A 10,077-nucleotide genomic window follows, 5' to 3' on the forward strand; every position below is an offset into this window, starting at 1 on the left:
TCTTCCTTTCATTGGTGTATTTCCGCTTCCATACTACTCTACTTCCCCTTCCTTTCTCCTTCTACTCTCTCCCCTTACCACTCCTCCTTATACACCTCATCTTCCCCTTCACCCTCTCTCCTATCCCTCTCTTCCTATCTTCTTCTCTCCTCTACTTCCGACTCTTCTACATCCTGTCTTCCTTCCATCATTTTCTACTCTACTTCCCCTTCCTTTCTCTTTCTCCTCTCTCTTCATTCCACTCCTCCTTAACCTCCTCATCTTGCCCCCTTACCCTCTCTCTTATCCCTCTCTTCCTATCTTTCTTCTCTCCTCTGTTTCCCACTCTTCCTCTCATTCACTTGTAATTCAGCTTCTGAGCAAACTCCATTCTACGTTGATGGTATTTATGCTTCCATATCAATATACTTAACATATCTTAGTTTTAAAGAAAAAATAAGAGAAGACAGTATACATGTGCAATCATATTACTTTAAAATCAAACACCCCTCGTCAAGCCTAATATACATCCCTCCCTCCCACCCTCCCTCCCCGAGATTTTGAGTCCCCTCTTGATTTTAATTTGATTTTTAGGAAGGTTCGACTTTTTTTTCTGAATTCTTGGGATTTCAAAGCCAGAGAGGGAAGAATTTCCAAGGAAGAAAAATGTAAAGTTATGAAATCCAGCCACGTAAGCAGTGGGGGGAATGCTGTCATCCAAAGCTTCTAAGGGAATAAATACACCCACACACACCCTTATATTGTTCGGTGGGAATAGCAAAATGCTCTTTTTCCCCAACTCAGAAATTATTAGGAGCCTGTCCTACTTGAAAGGAAGAAGGGGAAAAAAATGGATAGTTCAGATAAGGAAGGGAGACCAGATGCTAACTGCCTCTCCCTAGAAAAATGTCTGCTGTTCAACCCAGACTTGTAAGGAACAGGATCAGCTACCCTGAGTAGTAAATCACTTCTAGGGGATCAGACAGACGATTTTAACAACAGTGGCTTCCTGTCGCCCAATTTTGAAAGGCGTGGGATGAATTTAGCCAGGATCGGTTGGTCATTTTTTATGGAGGGTTCCATATTCCATTCCAGGCCAAAGTTCCAGGAGCCATAATTAAAAACAGTTAGGGAAAATTGAGAAGCCAGAATGATCCTCCTTTAATAGTTTTTATTTTATTTTATTTTAAATTTTGATCTTTCCGGCTGGTCCTGGAGAACGTGCAACCTCCAGAAAAGTTGATGCCCTTCGGGATGGCATTAAAGCAGGGGTGTCCAAACTTGGGAACTTTAAGACTTGTGGACTTCAATTCCCAGAATTCCCCAGGCAGCCGCCGGTTTCCGGTTTTATCCGACTATATTTATAATTGGGATGGGAGTTGGCGGGTTGTGGTGGGCAAAGGAACCAAGGAAGGAAGGAACCAGGGAGTTCTATTCCTGCTTTAAGATGGGCCCAAATCCAATGGGGGTGATATTGCTTTTTTTGTCTGGTTCTCCTCTCTGAGCTTTTGGAGAAGGCAGAGGCAAAGCGCTTGGAAAAATCTTGCCAAGAAAACTGCGGGGATTTGACTGTATAGTTGCCAGAGGCCAACAAAGAGCACATGAGCACATCCAGGCAAACAAAATCATATATACAGGTAGTCCTTAATTGGCAACCAAGTTAGCAAGGAGGGAAGGGAGGGAGGGAAGAAGGGAAGGAGAGAGGGAGGGAAGAAGGGAAGGAAGGAAAAAAGGAAGGGAAGAGAGGAAAGAATGGAAGGGAGGGAGGGAGGGAAGAAGGAAGGAGAAGGAGGAAGGGAGGGAGGGAGGAAAGAAGGGAAGGAGAGAGGGAGTGGGGAGGGAGGAAAAAAGGAAGGAAGGGAAGAGAGGAAAGAATGAAAGGAATGAAGAAGGGAGGAAGGAGGGAGGAAGGATGGAAGAAAGGAGAAGGAGGAATGGAGCAAGGGAGGAAAGAAGGGAAGGAGAGAGGGAAGGGGGAAGGAAGGAAAAAAGGAAGGGAGGAGAGGAAAGAAGGGAAGGAAGAAGGAAGGAAGGAAAGAAGGAAAGAAGGAAAGAAGGAAGGAGGGAGAGAGGATGGAAGGAAGGGAGGAGAGGAAAGAATGGAAGGGAGGAAGAAGGAAGGGAGAAAGAAAAGAAGGAAAGAAGGAAGGAGGGAGAGAGGATGGAAGGAAGGGAGGAGAGGAAAGAATGGAAGGAAGAAGGAAGGGAGGAAGAAAAGAAGGAAGGAGGGAGGGAGGATGGAAGGAGGGAGGGAGCAAAGGAAGGAACGACAGGGAGGGAGGGAGGAGAAGGAGGAAAAGAGGAAAGAAGGGAAGGAAGGACAGCAAGGGAGGAAGAAAGGAAGAAGGAAGGAAGAAAAGGAAGGAGGAAGGAGGGAGGAAAGGAAGGAACGACAGGGAGGGAGGGAGGGAGGGAGGAGAAGGAGAAAAAGAGGAAGGAAATGAAGGACAGGGAGGGAGGAAGGAAGGAAGGAAAGAGATAGAGGAAGAGAGGGAGGGAGGGAGGAAAGGTAGGGAGGGAGAGAGGGAAGGAAGGAAAAGGAGGGAGGGAAGGAGGGGTGGGAGGAAGGGTGGGAGGAAAGAAAGAAGGAAGGAGAAGGAGGAAGAGAGGGAGCGAGAGAGGAAGATCCATTGAGAAAAACTACTCCAAATGTTTCCCTTCTTTTGAAAAGCTTCCAAACGAATTCCAGCTGTGCTTGGAGGAAGCCTCTTGGTTTTGCTAAGTGAAGCTGGGGAGGAAAGTCTGCCAGGCCTCTGACCTAAATGAACAAAACAGCCCTTCGTCTTGTTCTATTTTGACGGCAAGAGAGCCAGCACGAGTGCTTAGTAATGGTGTAGTAGTAAATGATTATGGTTGTCGTAGAAACCAGGCTCCGCATTCAGGGCCAATTCATATGTCATTAAGCTTTAAAAAACGGAGAAGGGGCCAAACCCACCCCAATCACTACCCAGTGCAGGACATAATAATCCATCCCGCCAGAGACTAAAACAATTGCCGTAGCAAAGGAAACAAACCGAAGAAAGCCACTCAATTATCAGGCCAAAAAAAAGAAGCCGCTTTTAAGAGACTTCCAGCAATCTTACCAATTCCAAGGAGCGAATTGAATCGTTGTGCAATTCTAATAAATTCAAGTACACATCCATGCAATTATTTCCATGATGCAATTTCAGGCTTTTTTCCCCCTCTAGGATAATTGTGCAAATGTGTGGGCTATTTCCCTCCATCCCCTCGTAAATATGCATGCGTTTAATCTTACGCAAGGGTTTTGCGTGGGGGGGGGGGGGTTATTATTTTTCATCATAAGCAAAAAGAGTCTCTCAGACTGGTCCTCGGGGATGCCAACGAGGAGATCTTAAGAATTCATCCAGTGTTTCTCAACTTGGGAACTTTAAGATGGGTGGACTTCAAGTCCCAGAACTCCCCAGCCAGCCATGCTGGGAGTTGAAGTTCTCATGTCTTAAAAGTTCAGTAGATTCCCGACTAGGGAATTCTGGGAGCTGAAGTTCTCGTGTCTTAAAAGTTCAGTAGATTCCCGACTAGGGAATTCTGGGAGCTGAAGTTCTCGTGTCTTAAAAGTTCAGTAGATTCCTGACTAGGGAATTCTGGGAGCTGAAGTTCTCGTGTCTTAAAAGTTCAGTAGATTCCTGACTAGGGAATTCTGGGAGCTGAAGTTCTCGTGTCTTAAAAGTTCAGTAGATTCCTGACTAGGGAATTCTGGGAGCTGAAGTTCTCGTGTCTTAAAAGTTCAGTAGATTCCTGACTAGGGAATTCTGGGAGCTGAAGTTCTCGTGTCTTAAAAGTTCAGTAGATTCCCGACTAGGGAATTCTGGGAGCTGAAGTTCTCGTGTCTTAAAAGTTCAGTAGATTCCCGACTAGGGAATTCTGGGAGCTGAAGTTCTCGTGTCTTAAAAGTTCAGTAGATTCCTGACTAGGGAATTCTGGGAGCTGAAGTTCTCGTGTCTTAAAAGTTCAGTAGATTCCCGACTAGGGAATTCTGGGAGCTGAAGTTCTCGTGTCTTAAAAGTTCAGTAGATTCCTGACTAGGGAATTCTGGGAGCTGAAGTTCTCGTGTCTTAAAAGTTCAGTAGATTCCTGACTAGGGAATTCTGGGAGCTGAAGTTCTCATGTCTTAAAAGTTCAGTAGATTCCCGACTATTGTGGGAGTGGCTTGCCGGCCATGTGACCTGGTGGGAGTGGCTTGCCGGCCATGTGTTTTCTTTCTTTCTTTCTTTCTTTCTTTCTTTCTTTCTTTCTTTCTTTCTTTCTTTCTTTCTTTCTTACTTACTTACTTACTTACTTACTTTCTCTCTCTTTCCTTCCTTTTGTCTCTCTGTCCCTTTTGTCTTTTTTCTTTCATTCTCTCTCACTCTTTTTCTTTCTTTTTTCTTTTTTTATTTATTTATTTCTTCCTTCCTTCCTTTCTTTCTTTCTCTTTCTCTCTCTCTCTCTCTCTCTCTCTCTCTCTCTCTCTCTCTCTCTGTCAGTCTGCCTGTCTGTGTGTGTGTATGTGTGTGTGCGCGCGCGTATGTGTCAGTGGTGGGTTTCAAAATTTTTTGGAACCTCTTCTGTAGGTGTGGCCTGCTTTCCGGGTCCACTGGTGGAACCTCTTCTAACCGGTTCGGTAGATTTGACGAACCGGTTCTACCAAATAGGTGCGAACGGTAGGAAACCACCTCTGCCTGCGGGCTGTGAATGACCATAATTCACAGCCGTCTAAATAAAAGAGGGTTTGGGGGACTGCGATTGTGGTTTATGCTTTCTCAGGAAGCCTAGGTCAGAACGTCAAATTTCATTTTTCAGTCTGCTCCTGCCCCTTTCTATGTGGCACAGCCTTGTCCCAACCTTGAACCAATTTTCTTTGGGACAAAAATACGGGCCATCAAACACCGAACAGTGACTGTCCCAAGAACCTACCTTCACCGAGGGTCTTGCCCAAGGCCACTCTATGGCGGTCAATCATTACATCCTGAAGCTTTTCCTTCAATTCTTCACTGATGCCCAGACTGTTCACTGCAAGAAGAAAAGGAGATTAAAGCAGAGGTGTCCAACCTGGACAACGTTGTGGACTTCAACTCCCAGAATTCCTATGCAGACCCATTTTTATTCGCTATGGCGAATTCTGGGAGTTGAAGTCCACAAAGTCTTCCATTTGCCAAGGTTGGACATCCTTGGTCTAAAGTCTAAACTGGTGGCAACTGAGAAAGGGGGGGACAATTCCTAAACGCCACAGAAGAAGAATTGGTGTTGCTGGTGGCTTGGATCAGGCCATCATGAGATCCAAAACAGGCATCTCATCTAGGAGGCCAGCACAGTTCCAGCTTTCCTGGCTGAATGTCCTGGAAGTGAGGCTGCCAAAATTTCAGATAGTACTGCAGAAGATCTGGAGTTCTACTGTTGCTGCAAACATCTCCAGATCTTGGTTGAATTATAGCAAAGTTTCCTGATTAGCTATGAGTGGAGACCTTATCTAAGTTGGGTTGATCTTCTCCTTCTGAAGATGCTCCTGACCTGGTTCAGATTCCACCATGAGAACTTTCTTCTTTCAACTTATGGAATCTACCTAGCCATTTATGGATTCTTGATGGTTATATGTACAGAACGATTATGGTCGATAAGACTTACAGAATTTGGCTCAGGATCTGGCTCAGTTTTGCTAAATCTGCTGCCTTGATGGGCATGAACTCCTACTGCTAGAATGGTGGGGAAATGTGAAAGCTTCATATGCACTGATGATGTCACCGCGTTTGGTAACAAAACATCTCCAATAAAACCACCAAGTTCAGAGAGCACCAAGGACTCCACAATTAACACTGCTTGCTGGATCTCAGTGTAAACTCACGCCAGGGTTGAAATGCCCTGAAGTCTGCTACCAGTTCGCTTCACTACCGCTTCACTTTGTGCACGCACGCATGCCTTGCATGCATGCACACCGCTAATGTCGCACAGTTGATTGTTGGAACTACCGGTTCGCCCCAACCGGTAGCATTTTTTTAATGTTCTGACAAACAGCTGTGCGACAATCAGCCATGCCACGTGAAATCATGTGGCACAGCTGATCGTTGCACAGCTGATCGTCAGAATGTTTAAAAATGCTACCGGTTCAGGCGAACTGGTAGCTCTGACAATCAGCTGCGGCACAGCAATCATCCTGCGGCACAGCTGATTGTTGCACAGCTGATGGTTGGAGCTACCAGTTCGCCCGAACCGGTAGCATTTTTAAACATTCTGACGATCAGCTGTGCAACAATCATCCTGCGGAACAGCTGATCGTTGAGCAGCTGTTGGTTGGAGCTACCAGTTCGCCCGAACTGGTAGCATTTTTAAACATTCTGACGATCAGCTGTGCAACAATCATCCTGCGGCACAGCTGATCGTTGAACAGCTGATGGTTGGAGCTACCAGTTCGCCCGAACCGGTAGCATTTTTAAACATTCTGACAATCAGCCGTGCAACAATCATCCTGCGGCACAGCTGATCGTTGAGCAGCTGATGGTTGGAGCTACCAGTTCGCCTGAAACGGTAGCATTTTTTTTACTGTCGGTTTGGGTAAACTTATCCGCGCTGATACACGTTGGATTTGTGGGGAAGAAGAACTCACAAGTAGCTTCAGTGGTCCGGCGGCTGTACGATTTGCGGGCGCGATAATGAACCACCAGCTCTCCCTGCTCCATGTTGGGCTCAAATGCTTCCCTGAGTAGAAAGAAAACATGAAATGGGGCCCGGATTGGTCCCCCATGAGGAACCCCCCCCCCCATGTGCGATGAGAGACTTAAACCAGAGGTCCCCAAACTTGGCAACTTTAAGACTTGTGGACTTCAACTCCCAGAATTCTCCTGGCCAGGAGAATTCTGGGAGTTGAAGTCCACAAGTCTTAAAGTTGCCACGTTTGGGGACCTCTGGCTTAAACAATGGGTGGCCTTTCTTGAGGAACACCTTCGCCTTACCCGTAGCGTGTTTCTTTCTTCCTCATACGTGCCAAGAAGATGATAATGAAGATGGTGGCTGCTACGGCAGTGGCCACGGCGATCACCACGTACCACCAGTGCCAGGAGAAGGCAGGGACGGAGGTTCCTACTGTGAGGAAGGGAGACTATTGTTAGCGAGTGGAGCTTTTCCAGTAGGTGAAGCTGGATAGATAATCCTCAACATACAACTCTTTGTAGAGTGTCCGAAATTACAACGGCACTGAAAAACTGACTTATGACCGCTTCTCACACTTACAAACCATCTCAGCATCCCCCACAGTCACGTGATCAAAATTAGGGTGTTTGGCAGCTGGCATATATTAATGGCAGCTGTGGTCACGTGACTGCCATTTGTGACCTTCTGGCTTCTGCACGCAAAGTGGTCGTTTGCGGGGGAAGCCAGGCTCGCTTAACGACCACAAGATTCACTTAACAACTGCAGCGATTGCTTAACTGTGCCAAAAACGGGGAGCAACCCGCTGAACAATTGTCTGGGTTAGCCATGGAAATTCCAGGCCCCATTGTGGTTGTAAGTTGAGGATGATCTGTGAAGATCCTCTTTGGGAATCTAGTAGCTAGTTTTGGACCACATCTAACTCTGAGGAGACAATGGAGAAATCCCACTTCTTCTCCCTCATTGTCCAGCTGAAATCAGCTGGTCACTAAGACTTCCCCATGTTCTTCTCCTCAGGTTCCAACCTCTAAGCTCAATGCCGCAGGAGATCCTTCAGGAATGGATGGCAAATGCTCCTGTCTTCCTTTCAACTAATACATTGGTTGGATGTGTACCTTGGTTTTTCTTGATCATGGTTTATTCACTACAATGAGCTGAGTTGGTGGCATTATTATAAACTGGTTTAAAATCTCAGTGGCTAGGCGCAGCGGTAGAACTCTACTTAAGGCCACAACATGGTTTGATTTTGGCTTGTAGGATATCTCCAGCCATTCCTGATAGCTTAGTGTTGTGGCCCAGCAGGAGCCGTTGGAGCTGCCACCAGACTCCGACAGCGAGGGGCCCTCTGAGTAGGCTCTGGAGGATGTGGAGGACCCTGGACAGGGTTCCGACTCCGAGCAGGGCACAGAGAGGCTGGTTGGCCACCAGGAGGCACCTAAACCTTGGACCAGTGGGGAGGAGACAAGGGAGAGTGAGCCGGAGGCCAGTAGTGAGTTGTTCCAGGATGTACGCCATCGAAGAGCTACTTGGCGTCAGGAACAATTGCGCAATTACAGGAGGTAATTGCGCTCAGGTGGTGGTCATTAGGCTCCTCTCCAGACTATAAAAAGGCTACTTGTGCACACGCCCCTCTTTGCAGAAGTCAACACAGAATCGAATGTCGGAGAACATTATATGAGCTTGGCAGGCTGGATTGCTGCCAAGCCTTATCTGTGTTTATTGCTGCCCAACAGGATTCTGTGCTGGGTTGCTGTCAAGGACCTGTTTGTCTGTTAATTAAATGCTGCAATTTATCTCTGGCTCAGAGTGTGCTTTGGTGTGGAACGAGGGGGGTCAGAACAGCTTACTAGGTGCTGACCATGATTTAAAATGAATTCTGGCCGAGCAGTAGGTGTAATTGCTTTTTCATATGCTACCTAGTCACTTTGAAAAGTGGATTTTAGTTCTTCCTCAGAATTGCCCCGTCACAGATCCTGGTGGATTATCTAGCCTCTGAATCTTTCTAGAAGACAATTAGGACCTTCAGACGTGCATTGCAAAACTCCATAGGATCCCTGGATGGGAGAGGTAGTAGCCCTAATTGGGGGAAGTTGCCTATCCCAGCTTTCCATTTGTAGGGTTCCTTGGATTCAGAAAAAAATCCTCTCACCTGACTGAGGAGCTGGTAGCAGTTCTCCTGCAAGAGGGGAAAAAGAACATTGAAAACTATGTATGTGGATGGAGGGGTGGGTGGGTGGGTGGGAGAAAGGGTGGATGCATGGATGGATCAATGATTGGATGGGTGGATGGATCAATGACTGGATGGATGGATCAATGATTGGATGGGTGGATGGATCAATGATTGGATGAGTGAGGGATCAATGATTGGATGGATGGATCAATGATTGGATGCATGGATGGATCAATGATTGGATGGGTGGATGGATCAATGATTGGATGGATGGATCAATGATTGGATGGATGGGTGGGTGGGTGGATGCATGGATGGATCAATGATTGGATGGGTGGATGGATCAATGATTGGATGAGTGAGGGATCAATGATTGGATGCATGGATCAATGATTGGATGCATGGATGGATCAATGATTGGATGGGTGGATGGATCAATGATTGGATGGATGGATCAATGATTGGATGGATGGGTGGGTGGGTGGGTGGAAGAAAGGATGGATGCATGGATGGATCAATGATTGGATGGATCAATGATTGGATGGATGGGTGGTTGGGTGGATGCATGGATGGATCAATGATTGGATGGGTGGATGGATCAATGATTGGATGGGTGGATGGATCAATGATTGGATGGGTGGATGGATCAATGATTGGATGGGTGGATGGATCAATGATTGGATGGGTGGATGGATCAATGATTGGATGGGTGGATGGATCAATGATTGGATGAGTGAGGGATCAATGATTGGATGGATGGATCAATGATTGGATGGGTGGATGGATCAATGATTGGATGGATGGATCAATGATTGAATGGATGGATCAATGATTGGATGGATGGATCAATGAGTGGATGGGTGGATGGATCAATGAGTGGATGGGTGGATGGATCAATGAGTGGATGGGTGGATGGATGCATGCATGGGTGGGTGGATGAGTGGAAGGAAGGATGCATGCATGCATGCATGGATAGGTAGGTGGGTGGGTGGATGGTTGGACAGTCACTCTTGACCCCCATTGCCTCAGTTAGAGCAAAACTTTGATCTTGTAGGACTCACCAGACCCACATTTGAAACCAGACTCCACAATTGCCTTCTGCTCTAGAACTCTGTAACGTTCCAAGCCACAAGGAACAGAGCAGAAACGAAGAGCCAGATGGTCCCCCTGCATCACAACCACCCAAGGTGATGGCCCACCAGGTAGTCTCCCATTTCTCACCTGTCTCCGAGGAGAGGATCATGATGGCTTCACTCCAGGGTCCGTCTCCGGCACTGGTGTAGGCCGCA

At 46.8% G+C, this 10,077-nt stretch overlaps 1 protein-coding gene across 2 annotated transcripts in view; it reads right to left on the reverse strand.

The window, feature by feature from the left end:
* Positions 1-10,071, reverse strand: part of AXL (AXL receptor tyrosine kinase) — a 28,226-nt gene extending 18,155 nt beyond the window's left edge. The window contains exons 1-5 of one of the 2 annotated variants that reach the window (XM_032228354.1): positions 10,010-10,071; positions 8,768-8,794; positions 6,924-7,050; positions 6,578-6,669; positions 4,894-4,989 (exon numbers count right to left, since the gene is read on the reverse strand). In XM_032228354.1, coding sequence (XP_032084245.1) covers positions 4,894-4,989; positions 6,578-6,669; positions 6,924-7,050; positions 8,768-8,794; positions 10,010-10,031 — 364 coding nt within the window. In that variant the 5' untranslated portion in view covers positions 10,032-10,071. Of the gene's footprint in view, positions 1-4,893; positions 4,990-6,577; positions 6,670-6,923; positions 7,054-8,767; positions 8,795-10,009 lie in introns of both variants that reach the window. The other variant, XM_032228353.1, reaches the window with a different exon arrangement.
* Between the last annotated feature and the right edge of the window lie 6 nt (positions 10,072-10,077).

Source organism: Thamnophis elegans, chromosome 12 (assembly GCF_009769535.1).
Source record: "Thamnophis elegans isolate rThaEle1 chromosome 12, rThaEle1.pri, whole genome shotgun sequence".
NCBI classification, from domain to species: domain Eukaryota; kingdom Metazoa; phylum Chordata; class Lepidosauria; order Squamata; family Colubridae; genus Thamnophis; species Thamnophis elegans.